General features: G+C 37.7%; 2 protein-coding genes across 2 annotated transcripts in view; both read right to left on the bottom strand.

The window, feature by feature from the left end:
* The window catches only part of rassf3 (Ras association domain family member 3), a 70,298-nt gene extending 66,858 nt beyond the window's left edge, over positions 1–3,440 (bottom strand). Inside the window, exon 1 of the mRNA XM_084710865.1 lies at positions 2,705–3,440. Coding sequence (XP_084566991.1) covers positions 2,705–3,230 — 526 coding nt within the window. The 5' untranslated portion in view covers positions 3,231–3,440. The remainder of the gene's footprint in view (positions 1–2,704) is intronic.
* A 1,326-nt stretch (positions 3,441–4,766) lies between these two features.
* Positions 4,767–10,565, bottom strand: LOC146306947 (apoptosis facilitator Bcl-2-like protein 14). Its single transcript, XM_084710914.1, has 7 exons — positions 10,409–10,565; positions 8,025–8,439; positions 7,246–7,350; positions 6,394–6,470; positions 5,950–6,105; positions 5,607–5,720; positions 4,767–5,460 (listed from the first exon to the last, which is right to left on the bottom strand). Exons 2-7 carry the CDS (start codon positions 8,422–8,424, stop codon positions 5,416–5,418), a joined length of 897 nt encoding a protein of 298 aa, XP_084567040.1. The 5' UTR covers positions 8,425–8,439; positions 10,409–10,565; the 3' UTR covers positions 4,767–5,415.
* Positions 10,566–16,908: the final 6,343 nt, after the last annotated feature.

The following is a 16,908-nucleotide window of genomic DNA, read 5'->3' as shown; positions in this document are numbered from 1 at the left end:
AAAGTAAGAAGATTGTTTTGTATCTTGGTCTATGTTCTCGGCCTTGTTTTACTGCTTTATATTTTCTTAACTGCATGTTGTTTGTTTCTGTAACTTCAGTAAATTATGATCTGAAAATCTGATCTGGTCCTATAAGTCCGGTACGTTTGTTGGTTTGCAGATTTATTGCAGAACTGATCAATACAACAGTAGCTGTCTATTGATCCTAACTTAGATAAATAAACATACAATAACACAATCAACTGAGGCTTTGCAGCCAGATTATGAGCCGTTTAACTAGCAAAAATGGATTTTGATGAGCCCTAAATGCAATTACGCCATGCACTTTAGATAATTTAATAAGGCCCATAATGTGTTGTTTTTAACTGGTGGCCCAACAGTAGTAGCCGACACACTGGGACAAACGGACACATTATTTTTTACACAAAGACAGTACTAACTTAATGTGTAATATTAGCCGAATTTGCAACCAGGCTGAAATAATTAAGAAATTGTTGTAGACAGCGTTTCACAAAGTTTATAAAGTTTCTCTTAACTCAACAACTCACAAAATCGCACAATTTTTCAAGGAAGTCTGGGGGCTTTATCCACAAGCAACAAGGAAGTAGCTTATATTGACAACTGTATACTGTATTTGTAAAATCTCACATGTGTATCATCAATAAAATTATAAATTTAGCACAGGCTAAATGGCGAAATCAACTGAAACACCTAGCTGCTAAACGTTAGCAAAAAAAGTGGGTAAGTCTGGCTGGTGAACGTCATATTTTTTGTATTTTATTTTGTGATAAAAACACTGAAATGTTCATCTGTGACATGCTGCAATGAAATATAACAGAAGCAAACGTTATAAAGTCGGTGACCTGTCACAGTAAAGTTAGTTAAACAGCGGCAAAAGTTAGCTAGCACTAGCCCGCACTAGCTAGCTAACGGTCATGACGCAACCAACTGCAGCAGCAAAGCACCTGATTTTACCGTTGTTTTTGGTAACTACTGTATGTAAGAAATAATTGACAAATAGTGTGACTGATAATGAAATCTCTATGGGTAAAAGAAATACAGTGGGGTAAAAAGGAGAGGAAGTTATATTAAGACTTGTAAAAGCTTTTAAACATCTGAGATTCTTTGCTGGATTAAATATTACACATTCAAACCTACATGACAGGACAAAAAAGTAAAGAAAATGAGAAAGTAGGAGAAAAACATTAAATCTTAGAAACCGTGATGGTGAATGAAGGTTTAAAGAAGCAGTAGTTTGAATATTCAAAACTTCCTGATTCTCATTTCCATTAAAACACTAACGTGGCAGCCATGTTGGAAGGCCGACACACGAAGAAGAAGAAGAGCGTTTTTCTCTGTTTCCTCATTCTATTGTTTGTCCTATAGAAGTGGACACAGAGGGAGGTCCATCCAGAGTCTGTACTCGAGGAGACACTGAGTCTCGTTTCCTTTTAGACCTGAACCGGTCCGTCTGCATGCCGACTGCATTCCAGCTGCCGGGCTGCGTTTCAGCGCCCTGCCTATTTATGTCATTTAGCTTCACGTCACAAGGACACAACACATGTTGTCGACACATTGATTATTATTTAAACGAGTTAAAGAGTTTCCTGGAAGGTTAACCTGAGGTTGACTGTTAAGGAAAGAAAGGTGACCTCTCTGGCTCATTTTTGGCCCTATAGACTGAAAAACCTCCAAAATGACCTGCAAAAAATATTATATTTGGGTCTATTTTCCATAAAAACCTTCCTTTAAAGTCACTTATGCCTGTCTAATGTTGGTGCTTCGAGGGATGTGCTAACAGTTATGTTAATTATTAATAAAACTGTAAGGTATTCATAGTTTTATGCACTTACTCTCTAAAATGTCAGATAATGACAAATTCCAATCACAATTTCTTTGAACCGATAACATTGTTTTTCAGCGATCAATAAATCTAAAACCCTTTAGGTTTACAGTGATATAAAGCTGAAAAAAACCCCACTGAATCCTCACAATTAGGAGACTGAAAGCAATATTGTATTGCAGCATTAACCAACCAAGGTCTGTGCAAGTTTTGGAGTATTTTAAAGAACCAAAAAATGAACTGATTAACGAAATAGTTGGAGCCTAACTGACAATTTTGCAAGTAATCAACTAATCATTGCAGCTCTACAAGGTATCCAATGGGGTTAATATTAGATTTACACTCAAAAATTAGTGCTTCCCTCTTCTGACTTAGTGATTAAGTTGCCTGATTGATTACAGATTGATTGCTGAAACTATTAATCTTACACTGGCTGTCAGTGGGAAGGTCTAAAGAGGAAAATTCTAAAGAAAACGCTTAAAGTTTATTCTTAAAATGCAAAATATTCTGCCTTCATTACATGTCCGTCACATTTAAAGAATCCCTGCAAAAATGTGTTTATATTCTGTATTATGTATGTTATATTCTGTGTAAAGCATATCAGCTGATATATCGATATTCCGTTTTTTAAACTCCCAAATCCAGCATCAGTCAGCCTCTACCATTGATCATTATTTCTAAATTATAGCCTGTATTTTATATATTCTATATTATGCAGTCTATTGTATCACTATTAAACAAATTCGACCCCCCTGACAAAGTTTGACTCCTAAATGAGTCTTAAAACGTCCTCCAGGGGCTCTTCACCTTAGGACTCCCCCCTCCCACCGCCCACCAACATAACCCCCTCTGCAGACTCACCTGTGCAGGTGAGACCATGCTGGAAGATGTAGTGGCAGCACACGTCACACCAGGTGTTCTCCCCTCCCGGTTCGAAGCTGTGTCCCTCTCCGGACTCCTCTTTCACCCTGGGGTCCTTCTCTCCGGGGGTGAAGATGGTCCTCACGTCGGGGGGTTTGAAGCCCTTCTTCCTGCCCCTCGGTGGCCCTCCACCGTGACCTTCCATCCCGTTCCCGGCGGCTTCTGGCTCGCTCGGCGGTGCTTTCACCTCCGAGTGTCCTCTCTCGCTCCACGCCGCCTCCAGGCTCTCCAGACTGGCCGGTTGAGGAGACGGGTGTCGCCGGACAGCTCTCACCACCACCGCGCCCTTGTTGGCCTTGGAGATCCGCATCTTGGCACCCGGCGGCGGCCAAGTCGCCTCCGGAGCGTCGGTCAGCGTACCGGGTGTTTTGTTGACCTGAACAGTCCGCACGGTTAATGGAGAGTCATCCGTGACCGCGGAGCGCGTGGGCACGTATTTCCGACCCTGGTGCACGACGTTAAACATTACGCACACTCCTCATACTCCACATAGCAAGTCGCGAGAGGTGTATTAAAGAGTGACACACAGGTGAGACGTCACTGTTTTAAGTGATGACACCACTGATGGATCGCGCTCTGCTGGAGCGCGTGTTTGTTGTCGGTAAGCAGGTTGAGGCAGTCAAGGTGTGCAGGGGAACGGGTTAGATCTCATTTCACTGGGAAACAGAGCAGAGCGAGGCGTTCCAGAGAGGAGCGCAGACCAAACTCCGTTTAGAAAAATGCTAATTTAAATATTTTTTACTATCGGGAGGCGTAACCATTTTGGAAACACGATTTAAATAGTTAATTGAATTAATGAGACCGTCCTCTTTAATTCGGCATAAATTGCATCCAATATAAAGCAACACTGATAATAATGCTATAACTTTCATTTTTGGGTTGCCTGTTGCCTCCTTTGCCAAATTACCAAATTACCCAAGAACGTTTAGATTTAATTGAGGCAAAGTTCTGTTAGGTTCATGATTTATATGCCGAATTTATATTTTAAAAATGTATAAAACAATTTGCCACTTGGAAAACCACTGGCAAGGTAATTAGAAAATTTAAAGGAAAAATACATTAAAACATAAAAAATATTAAATGGAGTTCACATCTATTACAAACATGCATTTAGTAAAACTTTATTTTTGAGAGGTTTGTTTCTCGTATACCAATTTATCTAAGAAATTTCTTCCCCTGAGCTGTAAAACAAACCTCAAAGTTAAGACTTAAGTCACAGCAAAGCTGTTAGGGTTCAGTATTTTTATCAAGAATTTATATGCATTAAAAAAAAGTCACTTGGGGAAGCACTAGCAAAGTCAGCAGACAGTTGAAAAGAAAGCAGGGGATGTGTAAATGTTCCAGAAAGCAGTACAGTCCAAACTCCATTTACAGAAATACAAATTTAAAGGTTCTTTCATGGCCAGGAAGCGTAATAGGTTTAAAAACTTGATTTAAGTAAGTAACTGACTTTATGGGATTGTCTTCTTCAGTTCGGCATAATTTGTATCCCTTACAAACACACACAGAATAAAATTATAATTTTTCTTTTTTTTAGGTGACCTGTCAGTACAATTTCCTTTCACCACAAGGTGGAGCTGTTTTCACTTTAACGAATTTCTTATTCAGCAAAATAAGTCTCCACAGTTGAAAGAAAACAAGGGATGTGTATTATAACAAAGTTAGTCTTTCATCTCAACTCTGTGGTTCTTGACAAAATATTTATTGGCTGTTTCTTTCATACATGGATGTCCAGATGCAGCCTTGAACAGAATGTGTTATGTTAACATTCCTCATGACACAAATATACGACAACATGATTTACTGTTCATTATCAACTAATCAACCATTTGTTTCTTAATGCTGCTGCACAGACAATCATTTTTACAGACAAGTGAAAAATTTAATCCTAGTGAATACATGTTTTTTGTGCTCATTTATGTGTAGCAAAATCAAAATATTTCAAACAGTACGAACAAGATTTCTTTGGCAAAAGTAAAAAAAACAAAACAAATTTTAACAACAATTAGACAGAAACATCACGCATTCCTCAAACTCTCAAAGCAAAGTTTTTACTTTTTTTTAAAGTGCAAGTGCTGAAAAAGTATTTAATTTAGCTTAAGAAAATATTTTTTTGTCTACCGAACTACAGTCCAAAAATGCGCGGATTAAAAAAGGTCCCTTATACCTCCCAGAGAACCAAGAAATTACGACAATGTTTTATGAAATAATACTTAAATCACATAACTGTTGTTATCAGAGGCACAAGAATAGTTCATTTTTTGGCTCTTTGTTCCTGTAAGACAACAACAGACCAACAAGTTTTACATTTTCATAATGCATACAGATAGATTAATGCGCATTCGGTCTGGGTTTTATGTACATGTAAACTTGATTGGCTGAATGCAAATTCTGTGTCCTGAGTCTTATTCTGTACCCTGTGTCAAATTTTAAGACTTGTAGTCCGCCTGAAACACCATGACAACAGAGATTTCTAGGATCAGTGTCGAGTATGAGCTGAGGTGCGATAATGGTGGGAGGCTACGGCTCTCCACTTCAAGTCAAACTGAAGGAACGGTTCTGTTCAGACTGGTGGCTCTTGAAGGAGCAGAGAAACAGGTTTCACCGTGGGGCTGCAGGGGGCGCTGTCAAACTGAAAAGTTCATTTCAGGTCACTGGACGTCGCCGTCCTCATTGTCACTGTGAAAGGCTTCCTCCTGTGAATCAGATGAAAATATCGGCATTAATTTGAAAAGGTTTCTCTAAACTGGTGGCGGGGCGACAAATGATAAGTACCTCAAACATGTTCACTTCAAAGAAAACCAAACTATCCCTTCATAAGGGGTGTGTGTGTTTTACGTACGTAGCCTCCCTGCTGTTTTGCCCAGGATGCATGATGGATCTGCAGATATCTGGCTCCAAACGCAAGCATTCGGTTCATGGGCAGCGTGTCCAACGCGGACAGACGGCTGGTGGCCTGCAGAGGAACAGAAACATGTTCAGCTATTAACCATAACAGACATTTAAAAGGAAAAGTGTCCAACCAAACCGTGGATTCCTGCAAGGACTCCGCAAATCAAGGGTGTGGCCTGAACACACGCTGGGATCAGGAGGGATAAGTATCAAAAACACCTGCAGCCAGTTGCATCGCTGCAGGCTGACATGCCAGTTTACCCACCGTTCAATTTCCCAAACTTTGTTCTCACCTCACAGGCCACGGCGATCTGGGTTTTGGGTGACGGTTGAGGTCCCAGACTGTCAGAGTGCATCAGACCCATCCTCCTGAGCAGGCCTTTTATTATTGCCTCAAAGAAACTGTAGTTCCAGAAGAGCTCTTTAACCATAGCGGCACCGTTCGGATCCTTGTGGAGACAAACATTTTGTTTTACATGTCTTTTCACTGAAAGATAACCACAGAAACAGAATTAATTTGTGCTAAGGAGATAAGTGGCACCATTTCATACAGTAAAATATACAGGGGCTCGATGGCAGAAATGTCACTTTAACAAAAAATGTTTTAGAGGCCAAACACGGGGAAAAAAAAAGACGTCTCATAAACTCTCAAAACAAACATAGAACTTCCTACATCATAATCCAAAAGAGTTGAAGGAAATTCAGATATTCATGCAGGTTTTCATGTTGTTTCTTACCTCGTCGTTCAGTCTGTCTCCAGCTTCTCTCAGCAGCAGGCCGATCATTTTCTCCACATCGTCTGAACACTGTTCATCTATATTCAGTTGAACACAGAGCAAAGACGAGATATTTAGTGATCAAAGTGATTAACTTTGTTTTGTTTGTAGATAAACGCTGGTTCTGAATTTGGTGCCTGAAACAGGTCAGTCTAGTACCTGAACTCTTTTACTATGAAGCCGCTGTTGTAACGTGCAGAAAATGTCTTGGCACTGTCTCGCTGAAATAAAAGTGTATGTTGCTGTGAAACCTGTATGTACCTTTCAGCATTAATGGGGGTTTCCCAGATGTGACAGTTACCCATGATGCCATGCGCACTAACACACCTCCATTCCATCACAGATGCTGACTTTTAAAGTTAGCGCTGGTAACAATCTAACTGGTGGTTTTTCTCTTTAACCTGGAGGACATGACGTCCATGATTTATGAAATGTGGACTCGTCAGACCGCAGCACACTTTTCAACTTCGCGTCAGTCCGTCTCAGATGAGCTCTGGACTCAGAGACGTCTGCAGCGTCTCTGGATGTTGTTAATATACGTCTTAACTGGCATTTGTAGATGCAGAGACAACTGTGGTTCTTGAGGCCATGTGGTTTCCTTTATACAATGATGTGGGTTTTTAAAGCAGCTTTTTTATACAGTGCTGTCGGAAGGGTCAAAGGTCGCAGGCATTCAATGTTGGTTTTCAGTCTCGCCCCTTACATGCAGAGAGTTCTCTGAATCTTTTAACCATATCATGGATTGTAGACTGTAAAATCTCTGAATTGACTTCAACACTCCTGAGAAAAAGTAAGAAGTTTATTTATTTTCACCTGGTGAGTCTGTCTCTAGCTCCGAAGGAATGAACAGGACATCGTCAGCGAGCTCAGTCAGGTGACCCGCTACCTCATCCAACCTTTCCTCCTCCGCGACGTCTCCTGAGTCAGATACGGCACCTACAAATAAAAAGTTCAGAGAAAAGAAAAGTGGTGTGAACAAACGCAAAAAACAACACACAACAAGTTCAAGGCTGTTCACATGGCATTTCGGGGGAAAAGAAAAAATATATATCGTCACGGTGACGACTTCTAACGTCAAAGTGAAAACCACAAGACCTGACTCACAGCCTGCAGGGTGAAAACACGCAGGGAGGAACGTCAAATAACATAAAAGAGCCTGTGGCTGCATGTCTACAAAGACACCTGAAGATAAACAAGCAGGATGACAACAAGTTTTTGTATCTCGGCGTTAACAGAAAATGTAATTTGAACTAGAACTGATGAGGAGGATGAAAAATGTCCACTTTAAGCTCCACAGCTCACAGAGGTGGTTTGAGCTGAGCTACAAAAAGAAAAAACCAACAGAAAATCTATTTCTATAAATCAAATAATAATTTTAGACATTTTTAAGACAAAAAAAAAATATTTGCTGGTTCCAGCTTCTTAAATGTGAGGATTTCTATGCTTTTCTTCATCACACATGACAATAAACTGACATCTTTGGTATTTTCTAACATCTTACAGAGAAACTGACGGCTCTGATTACTCAGTAATGAAGATATTTGTTAGTTACAGGCCTAATGAATGTACTGGGGTTACATCTTTATACTCACGGGAAATAATATGAGCACATCTGTTGTCAGGATCAGGTTTGTGTGCAGGAGTTTGAGGCAGTTCATCATCTTTTGTCTTTGGTCTGATACAGCTGAAAAATTTACGCAGATGTTTGCCTGGTTTCCTTGTCCTCTTCTTATCGTTCTTTTCTTCCTTCACGCCTTCTTCAGTCTTGGCCGGTGCCTGAGGTGTGAGTGTCTGCGTTTCTGCAATCAGGTCTGAAGACTCATTGTCCTTTTTTGGCCGTCTCCTCTTTGCGTACGCCATGAGGAGCCTGAACTCCACCGTGTCCTCCATGCTGTCTGCGTCTGAGGTAGAATTACGGTCACAGTCTGTGTTGGTGGTGAGCTTGTTGTGGTTGGAGATGGGGTCGTGGACTTCCACGAAATCGTTTGCCATTCTGGTTTGCTGTGTCTTTAAAAAAAAAAAAAGAAGAAAAATCTGAGTGATGAAATTAGAAAGGTGCAGAAAACTCAAATTCAGGAATTAGTATATAAATAGATGCCAATTATCTGCTTTTATTGTTATTATTATCATTATTTTAGATTTTCTATGCCCAGGTCTAAAGGAGACTAAAATTAAAAGAAATGCGACATCAAAAGAAACAATTTTAAGTCAAGTTTCATGTGACTGGTCTGGTTCAACAACTAGTTTTAAGAGTGTGAGGAAGGTTTTACTGCTGTCTATCTTCACTTTGTCTTCTGTACAGTACTGAAACAAATCCAGTTTTTTGGTTTCACTTTCTCAGATGCAAAGATTACCTAGATTACTTTTTTCCAGATTTTATAACAGCTGTTGGTTGAAAACAAAACAAGCAAACTAGGGACTCCTGAGGGGTATTTTTTTTTTTTTTTTTCTGTATGTTTAGAAAATACATCTATTCAATTTATTCAGTCTTTGGTCTTTACTCTACATATTCTCCCAATTCTTAACAGTGCTAAACCTATTTTGTTAGTTTTATTCTTTTCAATCAATAATTTAGTCTATAAAATTTAAGAGAATTGTGAAAAATTCTTATCATGTTTTCACAAAACCCAAAGTGAGGTCTTCAAATTACCAGATTAGACAAAAAAAAAACAAGTAATAATAATAATAATAATAATAATAATAATAATAATAATAATAATAATTCACAATGAAAACCAGCAAATCCTCACAAATTTTGATATTTGTGCACTATAAATGAACTGAACTATTACTTGATAGTCAAAATCCTTGTCAATCATTTTTCTGTTTAATAAATTATTTTTAGCAGACTACTCAGCAAATTTTTACAGGTCTAACCGGTATGGTTAATTATTATTACTTTTTTTAGTTTCTGTGTTGAACCACCTGTGTTCTGGAAACCCAAATAACTGAATATTAGACGGCCTCTAATGGTCTCTGAGTGGGAAGTACCGTGAAAGTATTTAGGTCATGTCGAGGCATGTACCTTAGCTGTAAACCAGGAGCCGGTCGTGTCTTCAGACACGCGAAAAATCTCGCGAGAGTGGGCATTTCAACACAAATAATCATAATTTTCAAATCCTAATCAATTGTGTTTTGTCGCTGAACCCGAGGACATCTTAATAAAGTTTATCATATTTTTAAAACATAAACCATAGTTTGTTCAAAGGTCTCAAAGAAGAAAAAGCGACAAATCTCGCGAGAGTTTAAATTTAGAGTTCTAATCTAGAATAACTACCTGTAGTTTCCACGTACACACACAAACTAAATATATATAGAAACACGTTTAAAATAATGAATTAACTGTTACTTGACAGCACTTAAGTGGCCGTTAACTGTCGAGAATAGCTTCATAAATGCTATCTGTTAGCATCCTTATCAGTAAACAACGCCTTTACGGGGCCCGGGGAAAAAGTTAGCTAAACCGGGACAGAAAATTTACTTTGTGTTATTTCTCTGACTCTCTGTCAAACCAAAGTAACTTTATTTACTAGTTACGTGTTGTCATCAAGTTTATAGCTGGTTAAATTCAACTTCGGTCGCGTCTAAGTGGGGACAATGAATGGGAACCGCGTCTTTGCTGAACTCTCGCGAAATTTGTAGGCAGCGTTCATCCCATTGTACAGACATCTATAACGTAACAGCACTGTGGTTAAAATCTGCGTAAGTTTACGGACAAAGAAAAAATTAAAATAAACAAATACTTCGTTAGGGTTAAAAGGACAGCCCAGGATTTGAGTTCAAACTATCACTCTCGCGAGATCTTCCGCGGGATTGGGGTTCCCATCTAAAATGACCCTCGAACTTTGCTCAACTGCCAAAACTACACAAAGCAGTTTTAAATCGGTACTTGACGTGTGTACAATATTTGAAAATACAAAAAAGAGTACTTACAGTCTAAATGTTTATAAAGATGATAAAAGAAACTGATACATACTCCACCAAAGCGATTCCTCCGATGTTGACTCTTTCTATTCCTCCCTTCACTGTTCGCCTTCACTTACAAGCTGCTCAATATGTCATCGAAGACGTCGTACATCATGACGAAAGCGCTACGTCACAGGTCCTGGTCATGTGCTCGTCTTCAGATTTCCTGCATGTTTTTTTTCCCGTTCAGAACAGAAAGCGTTTACCCTAACAAACCCTAAAAATATCGTGACTTTATTTAATATCAGGTGATCTTTATCACAACAAACACCGCCCATTCTTAAGAACTGAAAGTGAAACTGAAAAATAGTGACACAGCAAAAAAAAAAAAAAGGTTTGAATTCGATTTATTCTAAAATGACAAGGTCACTCAAATGATGTTACAACTGTGCAATCCGGCATGCTCTGTCGTTATGCCTCTAAAATGTATATACACGATTTTAATTTATTTTCATAAACATTTAAAAGTGATTGTCTACACAAATTCATCACAAAGTAAAGAGAGAGAGTTTTTGTTGTTACAGAAAGTTCCAGAAACTCTTTGTGTTGTTTGTTTTTTCTTCTCTCGATTTCCTGGCAGATCGTAGCATCAACTTTAAGGTGTAAACAAAAAAAAAAATTATCTTTCTTTGGCAAGGAGGTTGAGAGAAAAGAGGAACTGTTACAAACAAACTGAAAAGAAAAGTGTGCTGACATTTCACTAATTGCAGATTTCAGTCTACACTGTCATTGTTTGAAAACATCACAAAAACTGTAGTGAAACTTTACTTGCACTTGTTTTTTTGAGAAATAGGAGGAATTTTATTTAAAAGAAGTGAAGTTTTGTCTCTTCTATCGCTTTGCTGAAATTGCATGTTGCCCTATTGTGTGATTCCTGGGAAGCAGCCACAACATGACTCATGGAGTCACACTGCTCTTAACAAAACAAAATATAAGAAAACACACTAATGATCTCATGTTCGGGACTGATATCTGATGAAATAACGACCAGTGACGAAAGGGTTGGACGCAGACATTGTTTGTTTTTATGGGGTCACAAGTGAACAAAGGGTGAAAACCGCTGCTCCAGCAAACTATTTTCCACCAGTAAAAAAGGAAAACAAAAAAGAAATATACGTAGAAAATTTTGATCTAAAATTAATCATGAAAATAAAAGCCCTTGGTAAGTCAAAACTATGAAATGAAAAGTTGAAATTATGAGAAAGAATTCAAAATGATGAAAATTACTTCAAAATTATGAGATAAAAGGTCAAAACTATGAGAAAGAATTGAAAATGATGAGATAAAAAAGTGAAAGTTGTGGGAAAACTAGTGCATCTTTGTCTGAATTATGTTCTTTGATTCAAATTACTGTACTGTAATAATACACACTTATTATAACATTGTCTATATAATTTAATATGTTCTTAATTTTCAAAATGTCTCCTTTCCTTGTTATTTCTGTTAACTGTTCCAATGTCAAAATACAATCCTTATAACTTTATATCTTTCATATAAATGCAAATGAGCATTGACACAACAATGTACTGCATGTGAAACATTTATTTGGGAACAAATGAAGTCAAGAGTAAAGAGTAACTTTTAAAAATTCTAATTAACTTTTAATGCAGTATTTATGTTTTTGACTTGCGTAAACGGTCTTTGATACAATCCAGTATATTTAATGTAAATAGTGAATATGTGATTTCACTTATTAACTGTTCAACTTCTTCAATTTGTATAATTATGCATTTTCAGTTTCAAGAGTTTATGATGTGGTCCGAAAACTGAAGCCATGTTTGACAAATAGACTCAAAAAACTTCAGGTTATGAAACTTTAGAAGTTGTTTCTGTTGCTCGCTTCTTTTAATTTTTAAGCCAAGAGGCCCGGGAACTCCTTGAAGTGACTTTGTGACTTGTCTTCCACCGCAGGTAAGTTATTCTTCTCTAAAATAATGCTTGTAAAAACTTTTCGGAAATTCCCAGCTGTGACCTACTGAGCTTGTGTTTGACTTTTACAGCTACGTGAGACATCTCTCAATCTCATGCCACATTCAGGGTGTTTTTTTTTACTCTGTGGCAGTTGATTTCTTGTTTACGCTGAGTTTTTAAGTGCTAATAACCACAGATAAACCAACAGGACACCAACACCAGTCTTGTTCTTGTTCGCATCAGGTCATAAAACTATTCAAATGTAAAATAAATGACTGAAATGTCACATCAAGCAGAGAAATATTATGCTGAGATATTCTCACACAGCACTTACAGAACTTCACACACCCTGTAATAAAGACTGATAATGATTTACAGGAACGAAGCAGAGTCTGTGGTTATTTTGAGTTATCAGATATGTGCTGATTTACACATTCAAGGCATCTTTCCAAACCGAATATCAACATGTTTAAAATCAAGATTTAATCATAAAAAAACACCATGTTTGCTGTGTTTTTTTAAGGTTTCAGATATAAACTTTACTGTACATTTTACTGTTATTACACAGTGCATTTTAATGACTACAATGAGTTAAAAGAGAAGAATCTAATCTATCAAATTTCATGTAAACTGTTGTAGTAGAACTATCAGAGTGATGGCAGGAAAAATAGCTGTTTAAATATGATGCATATAGTTTGACCAGGTTTAAGAAAGTGCTAGAATATTATAATGAGCGGAGTGTAGAAAGCGAAAGTAAAAAAAAAAAAAAATTCCCCTGCTGTTCACTGTGCAGATGAACTCTACCCTCCTACAGAAATGAATCACATCTTGTGAATTTGGTGTCTTGGTTAACTTGCGGTAAACAGTCCTATCCGCAGTCTCTATGGTAACATACATGCTTGTTAGTGTAATTAAAGTTTCTACAAGGAGGTTTTTTAACTGGTAATAAAACAGCCTCAGTTTAATTCTTATGCCTCCATGAGCAAAAGAGAACATCAGAGAGTAGATCAGCTGTTTCTGTGCAGTTATTCTTATTGCCTGCCACCAGGGCGGATTCTCAGACTTTTACATTTTTCCAGGTTGAGTTACAGGAGTATTGCATTAGCCAGTTAATGGGAAGCAAGAGGAGGGGAAGTGAATGAGGGGAAGTGGCGCCACTACTAGAGTGCAACAATACTGTCAGTATTATACCCGCTAAATATCAGGAAGTTAGTGAACTGACATTAGCATTTAGCTCAAAGCACCATTATGACTAAGTACTGCCATGATACATTTAAGATTATTTCGGTTTACCTGATATGTTTTTCGTTTATCTTTGAATTGTAAATTGTTCAGAGATGAAAGATGTTTAGAGACTCACATAAAGATGGACAACAGATTTACAGTACTCTCCAAAAGAGAAAGCCAAAAAAAACAACAACCTCTAAATCGCCCCCTGGTGGCTGGCTGCATTATAAGTCATAAACCCCGCCCCTTCCATGTTCGCAGATGGGAGATGGGCCAAACTAAAACTTCACAGTACACGTCAAATAAATTTTTCCTAAAGATGTTTTCAGTCATTTTAGGTAGCTCTTATCGTGCCGATGTTCATTCAAGTGTTTATTTTTCTGATAAGTTTGGTTTTAATTAGTTATTTGATGCTATAAAAAGGGAGTTTAATGATCACTACTGTATAGGCTCTGGTGCCAAATGACGTCACCAGCACAAGATGGCAGCACTTGGGATACTTTGGTGTCATTTTTGTACACAGGGAGGAAGTGAAGACACCATTGATTACCATATGTTAATACTACTAGCAACACAGCGACAAAACAGCGAAATGTGGCCAGCTATACTGTTGCCAAGTCACCGGTGCAGCGTTGCTTAATCGCTTGTTAATGTCCAAACATGAAGCGTCAAGCTGCATTTTTTTGTTTTTTGTTTGTTTTTCAATTTGTAGCGGCACACATCCACAGTCACAGGTGCCGGACGTCGGTTTCTGGCTTAATTGAAAATGACTTGCAGACTGATGCTTTGTTGCAGGTCATGTGAACAAACCATTAGTTTCTTATTATTCATCATCAGGACAAAATCTCAACTTGTCAAACATTTGGTTGATCGTATCTGCAAAACTAATCACATTCTCATCAATATCAGGATGTTAACATTGTGATTTTCAGCATGTTAGCATGCTGACGTTAGCATTTAGCTGTGATTAATGCTGCGTTTGAGTTAAAGCCTGAGTTTATCATTTCAGTTGACAATGACAAACTGATGTTTATTTAGGCTTCTGCCAAAGGAACTCATGGTGTTTGTTGAAAAAAAGTAAATGTTTTAAAGGTCCAGTGTCCAAAATGTTGGGTGATTTATTAGAAGAATATGGCAGGACCGGAATATAATACTCATAAGTATGTTTTCATTAGTGTTTAATCACACGCAAATAAGAATTTTTGCATTTTTGTTACTTTATAATGAGCTCTTTATATCTACAGAGGTTGCAGGCCGCCGTGTTTCTACAGTAGCCCAGAACGGACAAACCAAACACTGACTCTAGATATGGCCTTTCGTGTTTTCCACAAACTATGATGGCTGCAAGCTTTTCACTCACCCAGTTGGGCTTCCTTTAAAAATGACAAGTCGGGCAAGTAGGTCAGAAATATACTTGCCCAAACTCACTTTTTATTTGCCCCTGTACAAATTGTTTTATTAATTAGCAGCTATCAAACAACAACAGAGACTAAAGTTAATTCTCATGTTTAATCTGGGGCTGCAATGTCTATAAAGTGTTAGAAAATAGTGAAAAATGTCCATCCTAGTTATTCCAAGCAAGTTTTTTCAGTCTAAAACCCAAATATATTGGGTTTAACATAATAATAAACAAGGAAACACAGGAAGTTTCCATTTCCTGCCACTGTAGCCCTTCAGAAGTTGAAGAAAGTCCCCCAACCTCCCTCAACAATTGATAAAGCAACTGATATAAAGGATTTAAGTTGGATTTTAGTGAATCATGTTAATTTAAGTTTCACTGTAAACTACTTGAACAGCTGATCGTTTTGAGACATTTTGTTGATCAGAGTAGAGGCCGGATGTTTACCCACACCGTCGTCACACTCTCAGCCTGTTGAAACGTGCGTTGATCACATTTGTAGCCGATCAAGACTGATGACTAAGATCAAAACGTTTTCCACGTAAGCTTATTTGTGGTTTAACGTCAATTTGCAACCATCACTGCAAAAGATTAATAATAAACAGTGTAACTGTGCACTATGGGGCCTGTTTATGGTACGTTTCTTTGTGAATGTTTAAATTTGCATGAAAAAATAACTTCTTCATGATGGCAGCTGATTTCCAGTTTAGATAAATGGTCGTGTGGTTTAAGAAAGAGGAAACTGCACTTAACAGATTTCGTCAACAATCATCGAAGCAGAAAATAAGGTCAAGAGCCAAAATCTACAGCATCACATCTTCTTTTAACAAATTAATAAAATAAAACAACAAACTTCAAGTAATTCCATCATCATCAGCAGAAAAATAAGAAATACAAAAGCACGAGAGAGAGAGAGAGAGAGAGAGAGAGAGAGAGAAACAAAACACGTCCAACCTAAGAGGAAACTCAGGTAGAAATCATTTAAAACTATAATAATTTAATAGTTTAAACAACAATAATGCCATCTCTTTATGCCATTACCAGAAAATAATCCCAAGGAGGTAAGAAAATGCCATGCATAACCAATGCTGATGAAGAGACACAATTTAATACAAAGTTTCTACTCAATAGAAAGAGTGATAAGAAGAAGCGTGTGTACTGTATGTCATTCAGAGCGGGCCTAGCTTATTACCACAGTCACTTCATAGAAAATGTCATCACCATTCACAGAGAGTTCATTTACACACAGCTTTGTCTTTGTTTTTGTTTTTTTTTTATCGTCTCCAGACACTCAGAGGACGGACGGTCTCAGTGTTGGACGGTGACATTCGTAGCCATCGCAGAAGTCCTGCGTCAGAAACATCAATGGAGTAAAGAAAAACCTTGACAAGAAAATCCCATCGAAATGTGGCTTTAGTCGAGGAATTACTCGAGTCATCACTGCGGAGTAAAAACCATCTTTATTTCTACTTTTTATATTTCAGTTCCCCTGAATTTAACACTTAAAATACTTTTAAAAGGTCACCCCAAAGCAAAAAATTTGAATTAAAACAATGGAATCGGCTGATTGGCTGGAAAGTTTCTATTAAAATGTATTTTTGATCTCAAAACAAACCAAAGTTTGATTTTTCATTTGTTTTCCAGGCACCATTTTATTTTAGACGATGCAAATAAGTGTGGTAAATTACCCGAGTATGGGAGGAAATGTGTGAATAAAAAAATTACACAATTAATATTATAATTAATATAAATATTTACTTTTCTACTGTTATAATTTTTGTTTTGAGTTTGTGGCACATCTGAGTTACGCCTGTCGTGTACTGTCTCTGCACTGTATTAAGTGTTTGGGCTGACAGATTAACCACTTTTATAGATCGGTGCATAAAAAACAGGTAACCATGGCAACAAAACTGTACCATCAGACTGTTACCGGTTAAAAAATGAGAAAAACTGTACTTCTTCTTCGATCACGT

This window comes from Lutjanus erythropterus, chromosome 22 (assembly GCF_056507025.1).
Source record: "Lutjanus erythropterus isolate fLutEry1 chromosome 22, fLutEry1.hap2, whole genome shotgun sequence".
NCBI classification, from domain to species: domain Eukaryota; kingdom Metazoa; phylum Chordata; class Actinopteri; order Lutjaniformes; family Lutjanidae; genus Lutjanus; species Lutjanus erythropterus.
This window is presented reverse-complemented; position numbering and strand designations above follow the sequence as displayed.